Source organism: Bos mutus, chromosome 13, assembly GCF_027580195.1.
Source record: "Bos mutus isolate GX-2022 chromosome 13, NWIPB_WYAK_1.1, whole genome shotgun sequence".
Classification (NCBI taxonomy): Eukaryota; Metazoa; Chordata; class Mammalia; order Artiodactyla; family Bovidae; genus Bos; species Bos mutus.
The window spans coordinates 74525451-74547898 of record NC_091629.1 but is presented as its reverse complement, the minus strand read 5'-3'; the positions used below and the strand labels follow the sequence as shown (position 1 = coordinate 74547898).

Here is a 22448-nt window from a genome sequence, read left to right as displayed (position 1 = left end):
TTTGGAGCCCCCAAAATAAAGTCAGACACTGTTTCCACTGCTTCTTCATCTATTTGCCATGAAGTGATGGGACCAGATGCCATGATCTTAGTTTTCTGAATGTTGAGCTTTAAGCCAAGTTTTTCACTCTCCTCTTTCATTTTCAGTAAGAGGCTCTTTAGTTCTTCTAAAGAACTAAATGGTTACAGGTAATCTAAAAGCCAGTCGATCCTGTCTTGGTCTTGGCTGGCCTTTGCCAAAATCAGACAAAGATAAACTGCATGTGGTCCGAATGCAGTCTGGCCCATCTCTGGACTTCTTGTCCAGAGTCTCGTGCGTGTGCTCAGGACCCCCGTGCTGACTGTCAGAGCCAGGCCTGCAGAAGAAGAATCAGGAATGGCTCCAGGCCCAGGGTCAGGAGTCTGTGCTGACACTGGGAGTGGGAGGAGGGGAGGAGGAGAATCCCAGAGGAGGACTGGGACAGCCTTGCCAAGAAACTGGAAGTGGAGGGAAGGGCAGGGAGCGGGAGCCGGGGGGTCTGGCTTTGGTCCTGGCATACTGGTTTCTGACACTTGGGCCAGCACCATCTCGGACCTCAGGATTTTCACCTGTGGAATAAAGGTCTGGCTCTTAATCTCAAGGGAGGCCACAGGCCTGCCTCCCAAGTCCCTGAGGGGATTCTTCAAACAATATTTTTTTCCACCTTCCTCCTATTGGTTGAAAGTCAAGGCCATAAGGACTCGAGTCCCTGAGGGGAGCAGGAGACATCCTCCACCACATTATGGCAGGAAGATGGCTGTCAGCCCTCGAGCAGGGTGAGTTCAGAAACGTTCAGCTTGGTTGAGGACCTGGGTCCCAAGACAGGAGGAGTCAGGATCGCCCTCTCGCCCTTGCAGTTGCTCAGTCTTCATGTTGACAGTTGGGAACTTGTCTTTTCAACATTACTTGGATTTCAACTGAAGCCAGCTTAACTTCTCAACAAAAACAGCTTCATTTAACCCGTACCAAGGTGCCATGGGTTGGCAGAGCCCTCCTTTTAAACTGGAATGTATTACACCTCTGCCAGGCAATGTGCTGAGGCTCTGATAAGCATGCTCAATTCTTTCATCTCCTCAGCTCTCCAGCAGGTAGATGCTAGTACTCTTGCCTCATATTTCAGATGAGGAAGCAGGTTCAGAGAGGCTGTGATGGCTGTGACCTTCCCCAAGGTCACATACATGGCAGAGCCAATGTGACTTTGGTTTTGTGTGGGATGAAGCATTTAATTTTATCACACTGCCTTCTTTTGGAGGTCAGAGCCTTCTGTGTGATGCCCCAGTCTTTTTTCTCTACATCTCTTCTCCCCCTTTTAAGTGTAGTATGTGCCAGCCAGCGTATTGGAACCTCCTCGGTCTCTGACACGCTCAGCCCTGCACTGGAATCTGCCCCTTGGAACCCCCTGCCCTCCAAACTCTTCCGGGTCCCTTTCACTCTAAACTCACCTTCATCCAGTTCAACTTCATCCTGCCTTTTTCTCCTGGGCCATCTTGAACTTCTCTGAGTTCCATCTCCGTTAGCCCTTTATTTGATGTTCTTTGTCCACAGCTTCTGCCTTTCAGCTAAGTGTTCAACCCTTTAAATAGTAGCACTGCTATAATCAGGGTTCATTAGCCGTGGAGATGACCCACATGGACTCACTGCCAGGCAGACAACAGGGGGATCCCTGTGAGCACAAGAGGCAATGGGACCCTGGAAATATAGGCAGTGGGGGGGCACCAGGCAAGTTCAGCTTCAAATTTCAGGGATCAGCTCCTTGGCTGGGTTTCCAGTGGAGTCTGAGTGTCTCGCAGAGCAGGGGGATACAGTTTGCAGGAGGCAGGTGAGCTGGGAACAGGGAAGGGCTTGGTGCTGGAAAATAAGACCCATGCTGTGAGGTCACAGCAAGGCCTGCATCAGGATGGCTGGGCCTTAGATTGTAGGATGATAGTCTCTGGTTCAGGCAAGATGTCCGGCTGTCATTAGATACCAGGGTGGCCCAGGAGAGTGGTCAGCATGAATTCTGAAATCAGACCTGCCTGTTGAATCCATCACTGACCAGCTTATCTTGTGTTATGGTTCATGAGGACATGAACCATTCTTAGATTGTATGATGCCCAGCAGAGAGTAAGTGCCAAGCTTGGAAAGCCAAGCTCATAAGATGACTTACATGTGCAGTACAATAGCCCCCAAATTACAGTGTTACTAGGTCCTACAAAAGAAGATAAGCGTTGGAGCAGGGGGGAGAGGAAGAGTTTCCAGAGGTAAATATGGTTGGAGAAGCTGAGTCACACAAGATTCAGAGGGTATTTTTCCTATAAGATGCTTCAGAGTCTTCACTATGCCCACATTGTCGTGAATCTCCCACAAGAGGCTTTGTGTGCACACGTGCTAAGTCACTTCAGTCGTGTCCAACTTTTGCAACCCTATGGACAGTAGCCCCCCAGGCTCCTCTGTCCATGGGATTCTCCAGGCAGGAATACTGGAGTGGGTTGCCATTTCCTCCTCCAGGGGATCTTCCGACCCAGGGATTGAACCCGGGTCTCCTATGTCTCCTGCACTGGCAGGCGGGTTCTCTACCACTAGTGCACCTGGGAAGCCCCACAGCAGCCTATACGTTATGGCATTGTCCAGATTTAATGACCCAAAACCCCTTTATCAAGGGGCACCCTGCAAGACTGAACATATTTTGGGAAATACAGCCTAGCACAACTCCTGGCATTGTGAAGGCTTTTTGAATAATTTGAATAGTTGCAGGAAAACTTAATGTTCAGCTATGAGAATGCAATCACTTGCAAGACTTGTTTATGACCTTTCTCAAGGCAGTCCAGTGCAGGGATTAAAAGCACAGACTCTGGTCCTGGTTGTTCTGGCTGTGTGGCCTTGGACAAGTTACTTGACCCCAGTTTCCTCTTCTGGAAAAGAGGGAAGATGATACATTACCCTTCAGAAAAGGTAGTTGTAAAGATCTAATGAGTTAATAATACATTTGGTTAGAACAGTGCCTGGCACATTATAAGCATGATATGTTGGCTATTATTATCCCAGACAGAATGAATTTTAGAGAAGCTTTCAAGAACAAATTATTGACTGCTATTACGATGTTGAATAGCTTACCATTTGTCTTACATAAAATTTCCTCTTGCTCATACAAAAAGACTGATTAATAAACAGATACTGCTTAAAGTCATTATTCCTTTTTAAAAAAAGAATGTCACAGGACCTCAGACAGCTGTTTTGCATCTATGGCAAAATCCAAACCTGAAATCTAAGAGATTTGCTCTAATATTCTATTAGGTGAAGATTGAATATTCCTTTTTTTCAGAAGCACTTTATCTTCACCTAGAAATTATTTTCTGATTAACAAAACACAAATTAGGATAAATCATTTCAAACAAGCACACGCCACAAAATAATGTTTCCATATCGATCACAGGCACAAATGCTGAATGAATAAATTAATTAGGTGGAAGGAAAAAAAAGAAAGCTAAGAATTAAAATAATCTCACGGCCTAAAAAATTATTCTTGCCACCCATGGAAGGTTTTAAGACATTTTCTGGTATAGATCTTAATGTTATACTGAGAGTCTGGATTGGAATTATAAAACTTTGGCGCAGTAAGACATTAGAGAAATCTTTCTTGGTTTGCAGTTGAGGAAACTGAGTCCCGCAGAGAGACTCATTTGCCTGAGGTCACTAGCCAGCCCTGGAGAGACAGGCCTGGAATGAAGATGTTCCCGAGTCTTGTCCAGCAACCTGAGGCAGGCCTGCTCATTCACACAACCCCAGCAGAGCCAAGGCCCAGCCATCGCACCCACCCGGCTGCAAGTGCATTTGTGAACGTCCCCAGCACAGCTCTCCATCCAAGCACTGAGTCTTTAGCGAAACCCAGAGTCGGTGCCTTACACTGAATCTGTTTAGAGCACACTTCCGTGTCGCAGGCCACAGTAGACCTCGACCTAGGCTCTGTGGCCTGGCTCCCACCCCCAGAGATTTCCATTTAATTCAGCCTTGGGAGTTTTAAAAGTTACAGAGCATCAGCTTTCCTAAGGCGAGAAAACTGTGAATCACAGATAAACTCCATCGTAACCTCCCTTGTGTTGTAGTTTGGAACTCTGAAGGACCAGCTGCTGTGCTGGATATAAAAACATGAGTCACTGTGCACTTCGTGACAGGCTTGTGCTGAGAGAAGGGGGTGAGCTGGCCCAGGCTGGGCGTGAGGAGGGGGGTGTGGACAAGTTGGTCACCCAGTGCTGACTGAGGAGCCCTGGATACTCAGGGATGAGAGGGTCGACCCTGCGCCCTCACAGGGCTCGCGTGCAGCTGGACTGGCCACAGGCCACAGGGAAGCTGACACAGCGTCTTTTCTTGCTACCAAAAGTCCTCTGACTGAGACACGTGCGGGAAGGCCCTGTGTGTAGGGCTCGGTGGTCAGTCACCAAGTGGCCGCGCAGGTGTGGGCGAGGGAGCTGCTACAGCCCCGGATCTGGAGGAGAAGCCCAGAAACAGACGTTTGAATGATTCAAACACCCTCAACCACGCTTGCTCTCAGAGCCTTTGGCTCGTGTTCACTTGGAACAATGAGCTGAAACAGGGAAGATGAGCTCACCCTGGTCCCGCTCCTAGGTTTCAGGCAGTGTCCGCGTGACACAGCACACCGCTGTGTCTCCCTTTGTGCCCCGTCTGCAGCTATTCTCACAAGCTTTACCTCGAAGGAGCTCATTCTTCAGACGGTCTTGGAGCCAGGGCTCACCGACTCTACACTCCCCTTTGCATTTATCCCATCTCTGATGTGCTCGCATTCCAGACACCAGCCTGTGCATTAGGCCCTGGCCTGAGCTTTAGATGTTGCCTGCTCCTTCCTTTCACATTTGTGAAGTAGGCGTTTATTGTTCCTTTGGAAATGGAACTCTCTAGTAAGTCAAGGAATGTGTGCAGGAAATTCTAAATACTTGGACCTCAGACAGGCCTGCATAGTTAATGACCAAGGAAAGACTGTGGCTGGCATGTGGATGTACAGTGTTCACAAAGCATCTGTGAAGTCAGGCTTACTGAAATCTCACAAATCTCCAGTCAGGTAGGAGTTAATCCCATTTGATGGAGGAAAGATTGAGGTTTGGAGAAACTATGCCCAACGTCACAGAGCTACTAAGGGGCAAAGCAGGACCTCAAACACAGGGTGTTTGGTTCCAAATCCGTTTCACACTCCTTTCTGATTATGATCAACATTATCAATGAACTCTCTTCCTGTCCCTAGTCTGGGTTTTCAAGTAGGCAAGTACAATCTTTTCCTGCCTAAACACCCAGCATTTTGGCTGGAGAACTACCTCTGGGCACTGAAACCACACTGATTGTTATCACCTCAACTGTCCCCATGTTCCAACCAATCTGCCATGAGCTTTTAGAGAATATTAAAAGTTGCCATTTATGGCAACTAGAAATTCATTCTAGATGCCAGACCCTGTGATAATTCCTTTACATACATTATCCCATTAATCTTCATACCAGCTCCCTAAGATCTTGAAAAAGTAAAAAAGTCATTCAGTCGTGTCCGACTCTTTGTGATCCCATGGACAGTCTATGGAATTCTCTAGGCCAGAATACTGGAGTGGGTAGCTTTATCCCAAGGGAAAAAGATGAAAAGATCAATCTTTTCGTTTTGCAGATCAGGAAACAGGCTCAGTGAGAGTGAGATTTAAGCCTGGCCCTTGACTTCAGTTGTGGGTCTCCTCACTTGTCTCCTCCCCCCTGCCCCAGCCCTGGGCCCCAGCCCTGCCTCATCCATCAGGGGAGACAAAGTGCCAGGCCCTTTACCTTCTGTCCTTGGAGGCTTGTACCATTACCCACTGTGAGTACTCCACAGGGGAGTCCCCAGGGTTCCAGTGAGGAAAGGAAGAGAGGGGTGCAATGCTGGGCAGACCCCAGATGGTGCTGTTCACTACACGGCTGCTAAGGGAGCTCAGACAAAGACCCTGGTGAGGAGGCCAAGTCAGTCCCCAGACACAGCAACGCCATGAGGAAATTTGGTTCATCAGAGATAGACTGGTTCACCAGGTCATTCCCTCAAGATAACAGTCTGTTTGTAATATTTGCCTTTCTCAAATTCTGAGGATCTGTGTTCTTGCTCTCCCCAAACTCTCCCTTCTCCCAAGTTCAGTATGTCTGCAGAGGCCAAGAAACAAACCCATTTGTCCTCTCGAAAGGGGACAGGTTGTCACAACCACAAGAAAATGGGTGATCTTTATCTCTAACTCAGGACTAGAGCCTGGAGAAAGAAATGGCAAGCCACTCCAGTATCCTTGCCTGGAAAATCCCGTGGACCAAGGAGCCTGATGGGCTGCAGTCCATGGGGTCACAAAGAGGCAGGCACGCCTGAGCGACTAACACACGGGACTAGAGCACCCCAAGACGAGAAGTTTGTAGGGGAATCTTAGCTGATGAGTCTCCAACAAACCTCTCCCCACAGGGAGTCACCTCAGCTAAGCAGGAGGTCTGAAACGGTTTCTTAGAGGACAGGCCCCAGTCTTTGTCCATTTTCCCTCAAGGCCCGTATAAGAAGTCAGCAGCAGGCCCCTGAGTCTGGGGGGGAAATTTTTTATTTAGTGAAGATAACCTGAAGTGGACTGGTTCCCGTGGGCTGGTTTTCCTCTGGTCCAGATCCTACCCGTAGCGATTTCTAAGCAAGAAGATCAGCACAGCAACAATTAGGCCAATCACAAATAAATCCCAGCATGGTCCAATGGTGTTGTCCTGCGTCATCCATTTCCATCTCATTGTAAACTGCAGGCAAGAGACATTCTGTCAAAAATAAACCCAAGCCTCCCACTCTATTCAGAACATCATCTCCCCCCATCTCTCTGCCCAAGAGTTGCTCGTTGGAGTTTCCAGAGATTTGGGACCTATTTGAGACAAACTTACATTAAACAACAGGATATCTTGGAGCAAATGCACAGTTTCCAATTTCATGAGGGCCAAGAACACTGGTATGTGAGCATCTGGACTTGTTTGAGCAGCCATGTCATATAATCTCCTGGCCAAGTGAATGTCCTGGAAATAGAACAGCCCATACTTATTAGGCACAGATTCTTTAGGAGTAATTAAGTGAAAGCCACTGTTTGAAATTTATCTTTGGTAGGTCTGAATGCTTCCCCAAATACCCCCTACCCCAGGATGCTCATGCCTTAATCCTTGGAACCTATTAATAGGTTATGGGGCTTCCCTGGTGGTCTGGTAGCTAAGACTCAACTTGGAGGTCCCAACACAGGGGGCCTCGGTTCCACCCCTGGCTGGGCTACGAGATCTCACATACTGCAACCAAGAGTTTGCGTGTCGCAACCAAGATGCAAATAATTAATTTTAAAAAGATAAAACGTAAAAACAAGATTGCTAAAGCCTATTAAAAATTTTTTTAAATGAATGTTAAAAAATGTTATGTTACAAGGGCAGAGCAAATTTTGCAAATATAAATAAGGTTTCAAATGTTAAGATAGGGAGATTGTCCTGAAGGACCTAGTGGACTCAATGTAATCACATGAGCCCTTAAACACTGAGTTTTCTCACAGAGCAGAAGAGAAAGGCAGACAGATGTGGCAGAGGAGAAGTCAGAGGTTCTAGGCATGGGAAAGACTCAACTTCCTGTTACTGGAAGGGCCCCCTGGACAAGAGAAGGAATGTGGACAGCCAGCAAGGAAGTGGGGCCCCCAGCCCTATAAACGCAAGAAACTGAATTTGGACAATGATCTGAACAAGTTTGGAAGCAGATTCTTCCCCGAAGCCCTCTGTAAGGACCACAGCTTTGATTTCAAGTTTGCAGACCCTCTGCAGAGGGCCCAGTAGAGCTCACCTAGACTTGTCACCTACAGAAACAGTGAGACAAATGTGTGTGGTTTTAAGGCATTGAGTTTGTGGTAATTTGTTACGGCAGCCATAGAAAATCAACAGAGTCTCCAAAGAGCTTTCTTGGTGTCACTGAGCCAGAGCTATGATTCCAATTAAAGGAGCAGGAGGACAGACGCTAACAATACAGCTCCCAAAGCAAATGGCAATACAGACAGTGATGAGCATTTAAACTTCCTCCTTCTCTTCATGTACTTATCATACTTGAAGGTTTGGGATTTGTTAATTCATTGTCTCCAAGTCCTTGAAGACAAGGGTTTGAACTGCCTGTTTGCCCCTGAATTCCCAGTGCCTAATGAAGTGTCGAGTACATGGTAAGTCTTTGATAATACATCAAATGAGCGAATAAATGAGAAATGAATGAACAAACTACTTTGGCTCTCAGGCTGGAATTTGATTCCATAAATGACATACTATATTTTTAGGACCATTTCTTCCCATTAAATTATGCCATGACAGATCAAAATGGGTTTCTCTTTCATTTTCACCTACTTACGGCTTGTTTTTTGCTTGCTTTGTAGTTGTTTTGTTTCCCCAAACAGAATAATGAAAGACTAAGTAGAATTTAAAGGTCTACTCTTTTAAAGGTCTACTCTGCCTGGGTGCCTGTGGATTATTTTCAAGAGAAGGGGAAGGAGAAGAGTTTTTCACAAATTGTAGTCATCCTGTATGTCTCTGTCTCTCCTCCATCTCCCAGACTCCCATTACACAGGCCTTAATAGTTGTGAATCCTGAAGCCTCGGCTAAACACATTTCTTGGGTGGTGTCCTCTCAGCTGTGTTCTGCTTGTCATTTCTTAAATTTTTCCAAAGTTTTGTGGACTGGTAAATTTATGTTTGAGAAAGAGGAATAAGGCCTGCTTAACATATTTAAATGGAGAAGGCAATGGCAACCCACTCCAGTACTCTTGCCTGGAAAATCCCATGGATGGAGGAGCCTGGTAGGCTGCAGTCCATGGGGTCTCTAAAAGTCAGACATGACTGAGAGACTTCACTTTCATGCACTGGAGAAGGAAATGACAACCCATTCCAGTGTTCTTGCCTGGAGAATCCCAGGGATGGCAGAGCCTAGTGGGCTGCCATCTATGGGGTCGCACAGGTTTGAACACGACTGAAGCGACTTAGCAGCAGCAGAAGCAGCAACATACTTAAAATTCAGGAGACTGTTCAGAACAAATCTTTCTGGCAACAGAGAAAATGGATGTTGTAAAAACTCTAATTTGTGTCTCTAATTTCAACAAATTCAGTGGCTGTTCATTTGAAAACATCCTGCAGATGATAACAGTGGTCACCCCAACACGTGACAGGCATATTAACTTGAATGGGACGTTCGGAAAAAGGCAGCCTGTGTCAATATCGCAGGCATTCCTTCTTATTTGAAGCCAGCAAGAGCTATTAATTCATTTCTTGGGGCACAAATATCACAACTGAGTCACTTCGCTTATAATAAAAAATAGCAGAGAAGTACCACCATTCAAGTGGGATGAGCTGGCTCCTGGCCAAGGCGGCCTCACCATTAGCAGAGGGGGTGGGATGGGATAGGAAAGTCTTTCTTTAAAATTACCAGAGAAAGAAAATCCTGAACGTTTCTGGCTAGTTAGGGCAACTCATAGAAAGAAAATTTTATTACTAGACTCTGGAAAGACTCCTTGTTACTTGATCTTATTTAGTAAAAAAAAAAAAAATCAAAATCATTTCCACACAAAAATTCCCCTTGATAAACAGTGCTTTGGTGATTCCCAAGGTTCATTAAATATGTCCATTGCACATCTAGTCCACTTACGTTTAACTTTTCTGTGGTACACTTGAGTTTATTTTGCTTTAAATTCACTGATTAGGAGATTATATAAACCGATCTATAGACTTCTCAAATGTTTCTGACTATAATGTCAGGTGTGCTGAAGTCCTGTTCAATGCTCACATGTTCAAAAGTTGCTCACAACTCAAAGATACAGAATTCTCCAGCAATAAAATATCTGGTTTATGAAAATTGTTCAATCACATGATGCAGGGGCTTTCCAGCCCAGAATCTTTACTACTACTACTACTAAGTCACTTCAGTCGTGTCTGACTCTGTGCGACCCCATAGATGGCAGCCCACCAGGCTCCCCCGTCCCTGGGATTCTCCAGGCAAGAATACTGGAGTGGGTTGCCGTTTCCTTCTCCAATGCATGAAAGGAAAAGTGAAAGTGAAGTCACTCAGTCATGTCTGACTCTTAACGACCCCATGGACTGCAGCCCACAGGCTCCTCTGTCCATGGGAGTTTCCAGGTGAGAGTACTGGAGTGGGTTGCCATTGCTTTCTCCGCCCAGAATCTTTGGGTGTCATCAAAAATTTCTTATACTGCGACAGAGATAGTTTCTTTAATAATCCATTCTTATTTTCTTATTATAAATACGTTACATTAGTGGAAACTTTGAAAATATAGAGGTGAACAGATGAGGGGAAAACTCCCACAATCTCACTGTACAGAGGTAAGTACTGATATTCCACACACATCCTACCAGCATTTCAGTGTTTTTATATTCATATATACATATTTTTAATTTAGGAATTTTTCACTCTGTATGATACTTTGTCTTCTGTTTTCTTAAGCTAACAATGTATTTCAAGCAATATACCACATTCTAAGATATTTCATTAGTCTATAATATTTGTATTTTTAATGGTTGCACAGTATTGCATAATAATCGCTGCTGCTGCTGCTGCTGCTGCTAAGTCAGTTTAGTCATGTCCGACTCTGTGTGACCAAATAGACGGCAGCTCACCAGGCTCCACCGTCCCTGGGATTCTCCAGGCAAGAACACTGGAGTGGGTTGCTGTTTCCTTCTCCAATGCACCAAAGTGAAAAATGAAAGCAAAGCCACTCAGCTGTGTCTGACTCACAGCGACCCCAGGGACTGCAGCCTAAGGGGCTCCTCTGTCCATGGGATTTTCCAGGCAAGAGTACTGGAGTGGGTTGCCATTGCCTTCTCCTAATATTTATTAAATATTTACTGTGTAACAGCCACCACTGTTGTGGTGTCATTTAAACCCTATGACAATGCTATAGGGCAGATGATATTAACCCCATTTTAAAGATGAAAAAACTGAGACACGGAGAGCTTAAGTCACTCATCCAAATTCATATGACTTGTAAGTGCAGAGCTGAGATTTTACAGGTTTGTAAAATAAAAAAACTATTCATTCAGGCTGAGGAATTGTATCATCAGATTCTGTTCTCAAATGTTTTTTTGACATAGAGAGTAAGAAACACATGATACTCTATTTTTATTTTTGGAGTATTTTTCACTATTTTTTTGTTTTGATACTCTAAAATGGAAGAAAGCATATATGTTTTAAGATATTGACTAGAAAATCTATCCAAATTAAGACAAAAAGTGAGAGGAAATTAGCCTTTGGAAATGAGTTTCAATATATTATAGTTAGACATACAAGATAACACATTTTTTTGGTTCCTGCAGGTAAAACAAAACCACATCTACTGAATAAACTACAAATAGATCTGTCAAAAATAAAAGTAATTATTGCATGAAGCATTTTTATTTCTCACTTGTCTGGTCTGACCACCTATTGAGTGTTAGAGCTGAAGCTTTAAACACCAGAACAGAATTATTTTCTGGAAAAGTCAAGTTAAAGTTAGATATTAAAATGGCCCTCTCAGAAATATGACAGGACAAAATACACATCTTTTAGAAGGAGTCATAACCTTTCTTAAAGCATTCGGACAGTAATTTCAAGTAGAGGATTTATTTTGCAAAAAGAGAACTATGTTCCGCAACACGGAAATGAACATTGTTTTTCATACAAAGTTAAAAGCACATTATATTTCCTTCCTGACCACTTGCCCAGTCCCCATCTCTTCAAGAGAGATAAGTTTCATCTAAATTATTTCATCTGATTGATGGTTGTCATTTACAACTTTATTGCTACCTCTGTCTCAGGTATTCCTTTGGAAAAAGTCTATGGATTCATTACATATTCTAATGTATTGTCTATAGATTATAAGATAAAGTCAAGCATGTATCTGCTGATACTTTTTAAGTTGACCTTTATACTTAGAAGCCACCACTTCTCTGGTGGCTCAGACTGTAAAGAGTCTGCCTGCAATGTGGGAGACCCAGGTTTGATCCCTGGGTTGGGAAGATCCCCTGGAGAAGGAAATGGCAACCCACTCCCGTATTCTTGCCTGGACAAAGGAGCCTGGCAGGCTACAGTCCCTGGGGTCGCAGAGAGTGGGACACGACTGAGCGACTATCGCTCCCTCCCTCTCTCGTGTGCACACACACCATTTTGCACTTTGACCATCATTACGGATGTGTCTCTTCATAGCACACTGTGAACTCTTTGAAGGATGCCTTGTTCTTGTATCCTCAGAGTCACACACAGTGTTTCTGGACACAAAACAAGGACTTGATAAATATCTGAGTAAGTAAATGAACGAAGAAAAAGCAAGGCACGGTACCACAGAAGTTTAGGATCAGATAGATGTCTTTTAAATCTAGGGATTCATCGAAGGATTCATAGAGGAGATGATATTGGAGCTATTCTTTGAAAAATGGATTGGTCTTCAATGGGCAAAAATGTGAGAGGAGATCATTCCAGCAAATGGGGCGATATGACCTAAAGTCAGGAGGGTGCAGTTTAAGGGCGTGGGGGAAAGGAAAAGCAGCCTAGAAGACATATAGGGAAATAGTGGCATATCCAGCCATTAGTACCAAGGCAGGTTAGGTCAATGAGGGCTTTGAATGCCAGGGTAAGAAGTCTGGATTTCATTAGGCAATAGAAAGTCAGTAAGATTCTTTTTCATTTTTGCATTTGCTCATGTTTATATCTGTGTGTGTGTGTATGCATGCAGGCACGCTTTGGGGGAAGTTAAGTGGCAGAGTAACAGCATCGGAGTTATATTGTTCAAGTATAAAGAATAACCTGGTGGGGCTTCGCTAGATGTATGTACGTTAACTGAAGTAATGCTAACATCTGTAACAAACAAACCCCCACATTTCAGTGGTTTAACAATTCAACAGTCCATTGTGGATGTTACTGGTTGGTGGTCAACTTTCCTGGGGTGGTTCTGTGCTACAGCCTCTGGGCGAAGCTCCATCTACTTAGCAGCCTTGGCCCAGAAATGACACTCTTCCCTTTCACATCCATTCCTTCAGTGAAAAGTAGTCACATGGATGTGACAGGACCTGGGAAGTGCAGTCTCAGACTAGGAGCCATATCCCAGCAGCAAGCACTTCCTCTATCGGAGATTGCACATCTTTGGCGGACAGAGCTTTCTCTGCCATACAGTTCAAGGGAGAACATTAGAATGAGGGAACCCTGAGAAGCCTTTACAACAAATAGGAACTTTGGCCTGAACCAGGATAACGACACAAGAACAGACAGGAGAGAATGGGCAACTGTTTTTTTCTCATGGTTAAATTTTTGAAGTACCTCTGAATCCAGTATAGATTGAGAAAGAATTTCATATTAACTTGTGAGCTGAGTGCTTATATTTCTAAATTAGTTCCAGTCATTTCTAAATTTCTCTCTAGGTACTATTTTGTGTTCCAAAACAATGGTGCGGGGACTTCCCTGGCAGTCCAGTGGTTAAGATTCCATGCTTCTACTACAGGGGGCCGGGTTCAATCCCTGGTCAGGAAACTAAGATCTTGCGTGCCATGTGGTATGGCCAAACAAGGAAACAAGAGCAGTGCAGTCAGTCCTGGTGTGCAGTTTAAGTCAAGCGAGCTTAACGTGAAGTCAGGTATTGGAGAATGAGATGTTGAGATGTTTCTCAATGAAGCCATTAGGATAATTCACCTATATCACTCTAGTCCCCAAATCTGCTCCTCAAGAAGGATGAGAAAAATAACCCATATTTTTGCATTGATTTACCAAGAGTTGATTGGTACCTTTCTTTTTCCAGAAGGCTTAACTACAGGGTTTACCAAAACCCTATCTGATTCTCCGATAAATCCTATTAAAAATGTTAGACTCACTTTTTCCACTGGTTTGCATGAGGTTTAAGTAACACAAAGGATGGTGAAGAGCCTTGCTAAAGACATGCGTAATTACCTGTTCTCCTAATTGCTTTCCTTTCATTAAACATCCCTGGTACAAGCTTTGGGCTTTTAATTATCCATATTTGTTTTAAGAATTAGAAGAAATGATATCTCGTCATTAATTTGCCTGCAAGATAGCAAGATTAATTAAACCTGGCTTCTGGGTACTTGATGATTATTTTACTAACCACTAAACAAAATAAATTAATAAAGACAAAGAGCAATGTCTCCTCATTAACTGAATCTAAAATTTCTGTGTCCAGGTCTGAGGTTAAGTGCAGCTTTTCCTTTTTTTTTTTTTTTTTTGGTTAAATGTAGAGACTTTCTGTAGGAAAAAATATATGTGTGACTGAGAGACTGATCAAAATGAACTATCCATGATTTAACGAGAGCCCTGACTGAAAAGAACAGAAATATGACTAGAAGGAAACTTCAAAGTGTTTTCCAGATGTATGAAATGTCTGTCTCGACAACTGCTATTTGACATCATGAAGAAAGTGCCTAGGAGAGAGCCCAGCAGTGGCTCCGCAGAGGAAAACCGACCCTCCTGAGGTGGCGGGTGGGCGTGCAGTTGGCCAACCCTGTGTCCCGACAGAGCCGCCCTCCTGGCTGTGGGGAATCAGGGCTAGATGACCTCACTGTGGTGAGGCCGCGGCCATCAAGTCCTCCTCGACTCACAGGGGCGGCGTGGGAGGCGCAGGAGAGCTCATCTGAATCTAACCCACGGGGTGGGGTCACCTTTATCCTCTATACAGACAATGCTCCTCTCACCAATGTGGTTATGTTTTACATGGGGAATGAGGAACTAAAGCTTTAATCCTATTGAAGCCTGATTTAGCAATCCTTCAAGTTCTCTTCTGATCTACATAACAGCCATTCCACACACTGTTTCTCGACAAAGCCCTTTCACAAAGGCTTATTCGTTTCATCCTTACAGCCTGAGGCAGGGCTTGTATCCCTGTTCTGCTGTACAGATGTGGATGACAGCTGGAAGGGAGGGAGTGTGGTTTGATAACATCCAAAGAATCAACCAATTTAGCTATTTGGTCCCATCCCCTCTGCCCACATTTTATAAACACAGGAAAGTTGCACCTGCTAACAACAGGGATAACAGACTGCATTTGGATTTCACAGTCTTTTCACGACTTAGGGTGCTGGGGAAGATGAAGAGTCATCAGGCAAAAGGCAGGTGCAGGGGAGCACAGAAAGGCCAGGAGCTCTCCCACCGGACTGTGGGCACCTGAACAAGAAGCCCTTGCGGCAGTGTGCACAGGAGCAGTCGTCAGCTAGGAAATTCCCTGCAATAATTTCCAGTTACTAGCACAACTGGAAGGAAGAAGAAAGCACAGAAAATGCATTAATGCAGGGTCCACTCTTCCCACTAGAAACGTGGGGTCAGATAGGTCTGGGTTCAAATTCTGGTTCCATCACCAATGACCCCTGCAAACTCGGTCCTGTGATTTAACCTGCTCTGTGGTTTCCTGACGCAAAAATGGAGGCCAGTGATAGGATGCATCTCATTGAGTGGTTATGTGACTTAAATGAGGTGGTGCACACAATACACCAACACCTGGCTATTATTATAATCAGTTCAGTTCAGTTCAGTTGCTCAGTCGTGTCTGACTCTTTGCGACCCCATGAATCACAGCACACCAGGCCTCCCTGTCCATCACCATCTCCCGGAGTTCACCCAAACTCACATCCATTGAGTCAGTGATGCCATCCAGCCATCTCATCCTCTGTTGTCCCCTTCTCTTCCTGCCCCCAATCCCTCCCAGTATCAGAGTCTTTTCCAATGAGTCAACTCTTCGCATGAGGTGGCCAAAGTACTGGAGTTTCAGCTTTAGCATCATTCCTTCCAAAGAAATCCCAGGGCTGATCTCCTTTAGAATGGACTGGTTGGATCTCCTTGTAGTCCAAGGGACTCTCAAGAGTCTTCTCCAACACCACAGTTCAAAAGCATCAATTCTTCGGTGCTCAGCTTTCTTCAAAGTCCAACTCTCATATCCATACATGACCACAGGAAAAACCAGAGCCTTGACTAGATGGACCTTTGTTGGCAAAGTAATGTCTCTGCTTTTGAATATGCTATCTAGGTTGGTCATAACTTTCCTTCCAAGGAGTAAGCATCTTTTAATTTCATGGCTGCAATCACCATCTGCAGTGATTTTGGAGCCCAAAAATATAAAGTCTGACACTGTTTCCACTGTTTCCCCATCTATTTCCCATGAAATGATAGGACCAGATGCCATGATCTTCGTTTTCTGAACATTGAGCTTTAAGCCAACTTTTTCACTCTCCACTTTCACTTTCATCAAGAGGCTTTTTAGTTCCTCTTCACTTTCTGCCATAAGGGTGGTGTCATCTGCATATCTGAGGTTATTGGTATATAATATACCTTCCTCACCCTGTCAGACTCCAGCGCCATCTTCTGCCTTACTTATACTTACTATAGGATTTACTCAATATTCCCTTGTAGTTTTAGCCCTCTTCCTAATGAACATGCCTCATCTCCTCAAGTCAAGTAGAGCTTTTACAGGATGGAGATCCATCTTCTTGGGCCTCCTAGAGCTCTCAGCACTGTGTCATGTATACAGTGGGTGTGTCAAAAGACATTTCTGGATCAAAGCACCTCCCAGTATCCCTCTGGGACCTCATTCTCACTTTTTCCTTACTACTGAGAGCTTGAGAATTAGTGGACAAATTTTTTTAAATTTGTATTTTTTGGAGTACAGTTAATTAACAATGTTGTCTTGGTTTCAGGTGCACAGAAAGGTGATCCATATCACAGATTCACACATGTATCTAATCTTTTCCAAGTTCTTTTCCCATTTAGGTTATTACAGAGTCAATGGAGACTAATGGAAAGAGGCCTGCAGGTGGAAGGGAGTGGGGGCAGAGCCCACTAGTGTTGCTGGGAAAAGCATGAATTCACTATGAATCAGATCGGTCACTAGATTCTTGCCTGGAAAATTCCGTGAACAGAGAAGACTGGTGGGCTACAGTCCATGGGATCACAAAGAATCGGACATGACTTATCACACTCACACACCACACACAGTCCAGATTTCTTCCACTTGTTAGTTATGTCCTAAATCTGCTTTATTGACTATGCCAAAGCCTTTGACTGTGTGGATCACAATAAACTGTGGAAAATTCTGAAAGAGATGGGAATACCAGACCACCTGATCTACCTCTTGAGAAATTTGTATGCAGGTCAGGAAGCAACAGTTAGAACTGGACATGGAACAACAGACTGGTTCCAAATAGGAAAAGGAGTACATCAAGGCTGTATAGTGTCACCCTGTTTATTTAACTTATATGCAGAGTACATCATGAGAAACACTGGACTGGAAGAAACACAAGCTGGAATCAAGATTGCCGGGAGAAATATCAGTAACCTCAGATATGCAGATGACACCACCCTTATGGCAGAAAGTGAAGAGGGACTAAAAAGCCTCTTGATGAAAGTGAAAGTGGAGAGTGAAAAAGTTGGCTTAAAGCTCAACATTCAAAAATGAAGATCATGGCATCCGGTCCCATCACTTCATGGGAAATAGATGGAGAAACAGTGGAAACAGTGTCAGACAATTTTTCTGGGCTCCAAAATCACTGCAGATGGTGACTGCAGCCATGAAATTAAAAGATGCTTACTCCTTGGAAGGAAAGTTATGACCAACCTAGATAGCATATTCAAAAGCAGAGACATTACTTTGCCAACAAAGGTCCATCTAGTCAAGGCTCTGGTTTTTCCTGTGGTCATGTATGGATGTGAGAGTTGGACTTTGAAGAAGGCTGAGCACCGAAGAATTGAAGCTTTTGAACTGTGGTGTTGGAGAAGACTCCTGAGAGTCCCTTGGACTTCAAGGAGATCCAACCAGGCCATTCTGAAGGAGATCAGCCCTGGGATTTCTTTGGAAGGACTGATGCTAAAGCTGAAATTCCAGTACTTTGGCCACCTCATGCGAAGAGTTGACTCATTGGAAAAGACTCTGATGCTGGGAGGGATTGAGGGCAAGAGGAGGAACGGGACAACAGAGGATAAGATGGGTGGATGGCATCACTGACTTGATGGACGTGAGTCCGAGTGAACTCTGGGAGTTGGTGATGGACAGGGAGGCCTGGCGTGCTGCGATTCATGGGGTCGCAAAGAGTCGGACATGACTGAGCAACTGATCTGATCTGATCTGATCTGAAGGTGTTCTGGAGAAAATAAATCCAATCTTAGGGTCCATAGTACGTGTCGGTCTGTGGAAGGACTCAGCAAATGTTAAGGCTTCTTCCCTCCATTGATGACATCAGAGAAATGGAAAACATTTACAGATTTTCCTTCCTGTACAGCCATTGTTACTAGGTTTGGATGGTTACCAGCACAATTACCTTTGTGATACCTAAACCATGTTCGTACATATAGCCCAGGTTGAACATGGCTTGAGCGCTGTGATACTTGTTGGCAGCGATGCTATAATGTGTGGCTGCTGTTTGATAGTCTTTCTTGGTCCCGTAGCCATAGTAATGGTAATCTCCAATTTTCACTCTAGCAAATGCATTGCCTGATAGAAATATCAGAAAGAGAAGAAGAATAACTCAGTTGATTCAGATGTAGTTCCTAGCAACTCAACCTAATGATAATCTATATAGAAAAGAAAAAAAAAACCACTTAGAATCCCATAATCAGGATTAGATATGATTTATGGATATAACACACAATACTAGCTGTCTTCATTGTAGGATAATTCCCCCAGTATGGTACAAATGTACTTAAAGAGTAAAACATTATAAACATTTTTTTACACGTACACTCTGCTATACTTTTGTTTATTTTTGGCGGTGCCACGTCTTCACTGCTGCTCGTGGGCATCCTGAGAGTGGGGGCTTCTCACTGCCACGCTTTCTCAGGGGCTTCGGTGGTCGTGGCACACAGGCTCAGCAGCTGCAGCTCGCAGACTCTAGAGCACAGGCTCAGTAGTTGGGGTGCACGGACTTAGCTGCCCTGTAGCATGCAAAATCCTTCCGGAGCAGAGAGTGAACTAGTGTCCCCTGCATTGGCAGGCGGATTCTTATCCACTGCGCCACCAGGCAAGTCCCAGAATATAACATTATTAATTTTACCTTTTAGATTAATTTTCTGTAAGTAGGTCAACTGGATCCCATCCCTCTTTTCTCAGATTTCACTCCTGCAGAAGCTCTGCTCTCCTGCATCACCAGCTTCTCCCCCTTTCTAGTCCCATCAGTCACGCAAACACCCTTTGGCATCTTCTGTGAATGACATCAAACCCTTCATCCCATTTCTTCATCCCACGGCATCTCCTTGTCACAACGCCCCATTTCTCGGTTTACTTCACACTCAGCCTTTTCAAAAGTGTGTTCTATACTCGCTGTCTCAAAAGCGTCCCCTCCCACATACTCATCAACCCACCCCAGCCTGGCTTCTGCTCCCACCTCCATGAAACTGCAACTTTCGAGGTGGTGGATAACTTCTGTGCAGCCAAGCCCCCGGCCACATCCCTGTCTTCACCGCACTGGGCCGCTAAGCCACGCTGGAAGCCCTGGGCCTAACTGCCCGAGTCCTTTCCTCTCTCAACTTCCCTCATGCCCCACAGGCCTCTCCTTTACAAACTCTTGCCTGACTTCCTCCACTAACTTCTAAATGTTGGACTGCTAAGGCTTTATCACCGATTTTTTTCCTCCAGCTTCTCTCCCTTCTTTCCTCTCCTCTCCTGCCTTCCCCTCCTCTCCACCACTCTGCTCTGTCTCAACTCTGTCTCCATGTCATCTCATCTAGTTCCACAGCTCTCTGTGTTCACTATTTCTGAATTTGTATTTACAGTCCTGTCTCTTATAAGCTCCAGATTCTTACAGGTGCCTTCTTGACTTCCCTACCTGGATCTCAAACTTAAGACATCCAGTAGAGAATCTTAACACCCCATTCCCTCTTCCTCCAAACAAAATCATCAGTTTCTTTCCTCTCTCAGGGCCAGCACCCCACTTCTCAGGCCATAAATCTAGGAGAATTATCCCCAGTTCTTTCCCCTCACTTTTATTATCAAATCCATCAGCAAGTCCTCTTTCTCTAAAACACACCCATTTTTGCCCTCTCCTCTACCATCTAGTCTCATCCTGGAATATTACAACAACCAAGATGATTTTTTTCAAATGTAAAATCGAATCATGTCATTCCCTGTGTGAAAACTCTCAAGTGCCTTCACTTTGCACTTGGAATAACATCCAGATTCCTGACCTGACTTGCAAGGGATGCCTTGTCTGTCTTTTGCCTCCCTGACTATCCTTATCTCTTGTCACTTTCTTGGTATGTTCTGGCCTTCTTCATATTCCTTCAACACACCGAGCTCATCCTTGCCTCAGGATCCCTGCAGTAAGATTCAAGTCCCTCTGCCTGGCGTGTTTGGAGTTCCTCATCCTTCTGACCTCACTGCAAATGTTGCTTCCTGCCTAGCACCTTCTCTGACCACCTTGTCAGACTACACTCCAGTAATTATCTGTCCCATCTACATGCTTTGTTTCTTCGCAGCACGTACCACTACTATTTTGTTTACTAGTTTATTTTCTCTCCCTCTTTGATGAGAGAAAACTTTGAAGCTCTTGATCACTAATACAGTCCCAGAACTGGAACGGAACCTGATGAATATTTATGGAATGAGTGGATAGACATGGTAGGGAACGTTTTTAGAAATTGCTTTTCCCAGATGTTAAGTATTTTACAATCTTAATTCCCAACAAACATGAAAATATTCATGTCGGAGTAGAAAAAATTCACATGACTTTTTAAGATGTGAGACTTCAGTTTTTTGAAGGCTAATTAGGGATGGCCTCTAAGCACGTCTCTGGGGCCCATGTTTTCAGTCACTAGGACTATGTTGATTGGAAAGATGAGGGAATGCTCATGCAGGACTTCCACTTCAACTGTGGCCAACCCTGATGCACAGTCTAGGCTTACTTGGAAAACCAGTAAGTAACCTTGTGTGATATGGTCCATATCATTAAGGGCTATAGGATTCCTAAGTTTTTCTCCCCATTTGGCCTAATACAAAGCCTAAAAAATTTTTAAATTAATTCCTTTGGGTTCTGAAGTTCTTTTAACCTTCTGGAATCCTGTACTAAAATGTAAACCACCTTTAGCTTTCTATAATTAAAAGTAATGCCATAAAATTCTTAAGCTGCCAAAGATATTAGTTGTCAGGGTTTGCTTCCCAGGTACTTCAAAATGTACAGGTAGCTGGAGGCAAGACCTTAGAGAATTGATGCCCAGAAGAGGGGCCCAGAGGGGCCTGGAGAGGCAAGAGATCCCTTGAGTTCTAAAGAGAAACCTGCTCCATCTCTAATTTTGCCCAAAGCTGCCTTAACCTTTGACCCCAAGATTCCTTCTGCACCATAACCACAAAAGAGCAGGACTCTGCATTTTTGAGCTTTACAAGCAGTAAGCAGGACCCCAGAGGTCTCTAAGAATGAAAGGTTGTGAACAAACAGATTCTCCAGAGGATTCAGCTCCACCCTACTCAGGGGACTGACTGGGGGCAGGTGGCAATCCTGACAGGCTCCCAGAGGGTCACTAGACAGGGGGAGGGATTTCCCCTCCAGTTCACCATCTTGATGGTTCAGCAGCCTCATCACACACAGCAGCTCCTGAAGGTAAGCACCACCAGTGACTGACTGGAAGCCTAACTTCCACGGGGAGATTTCCTCACATCGAGGCAGCCACCAGCGGCTACATCTTCAGGGACACTCGTGTCTGACCTCTCTTTTGACACATAATTATTTTTAGTGGTCTGACATTTTTATATTGGTGAATTCTGTTTAATATTAATGTCGTCTCGTTTTCAAGGTCTCTTTCCCTTGGTGCAGCTTCTGCAGCATTTTATGGCTTGGGATAAACCTGTATTTGCTACAATTGAGCTGATTTGCCATAGATGAGAGATTGCTGGTGTTGTTTCCCCACTCCAAACAAGGTCTTCATTGAATTTTAGAAAACAAGGGCTTTTCTTTTTTCGGGAATTTCTCTAAAATCACATGGATGGCTTGCCGCTGCAGTAGCAGCTCAGCTGGATCTGAGAACGCACCTATGGTGGCTTTTTCCTTCTGCCTCATCAACTGAGAATTGTTTTTTTTTTTTTATCCCATTCACTTCTTGGAGAAAAGGGATGATTCGACCTTAGCATGAGGTGACTTTAAGAAATTAATTAGAAGTAAAATTTCTCTCTTACTATAAGACAGTTCCTCACATATCCAAATGCCAATAGTGACAGCTTCGCAGAAGCTTTGTGCTCTTAGTAATATGATTTTCGGGGAAGAATGGAACGAGACACAGTGAGGCAAACGCCACCTGCCACTGCTTCCCCACTACACTGTCTTACCTTCCTCATCACATGTGATCCCTGTAGTGGGGCCTAGGAACTCCAGGAAGGGAGGGGGGTTGGATCTTGCTGATTAATTTTTTTTTTCTGATGTTACCATACTAATCATTATAATAAGGATCTGAAGTTTGTGGTA

At 44.4% G+C, this 22448-nt stretch overlaps 1 protein-coding gene across 1 annotated transcript in view; it reads right to left on the bottom strand.

Moving 5' to 3' along the window:
- Window positions 1-6201: 6201 nt before the first annotated feature.
- Window positions 6202-22448, bottom strand: part of SEL1L2 (SEL1L2 adaptor subunit of SYVN1 ubiquitin ligase) — a 119404-nt gene continuing 103157 nt past the window's right edge. The window contains exons 18-20 of the mRNA XM_070382140.1: window positions 18321-18493; window positions 6913-7041; window positions 6202-6774 (exon numbers count right to left, since the gene is read on the bottom strand). Of these exons, the coding sequence (XP_070238241.1) occupies window positions 6655-6774; window positions 6913-7041; window positions 18321-18493 (422 nt within the window). The 3' untranslated portion in view covers window positions 6202-6654. The remainder of the gene's footprint in view (window positions 6775-6912; window positions 7042-18320; window positions 18494-22448) is intronic.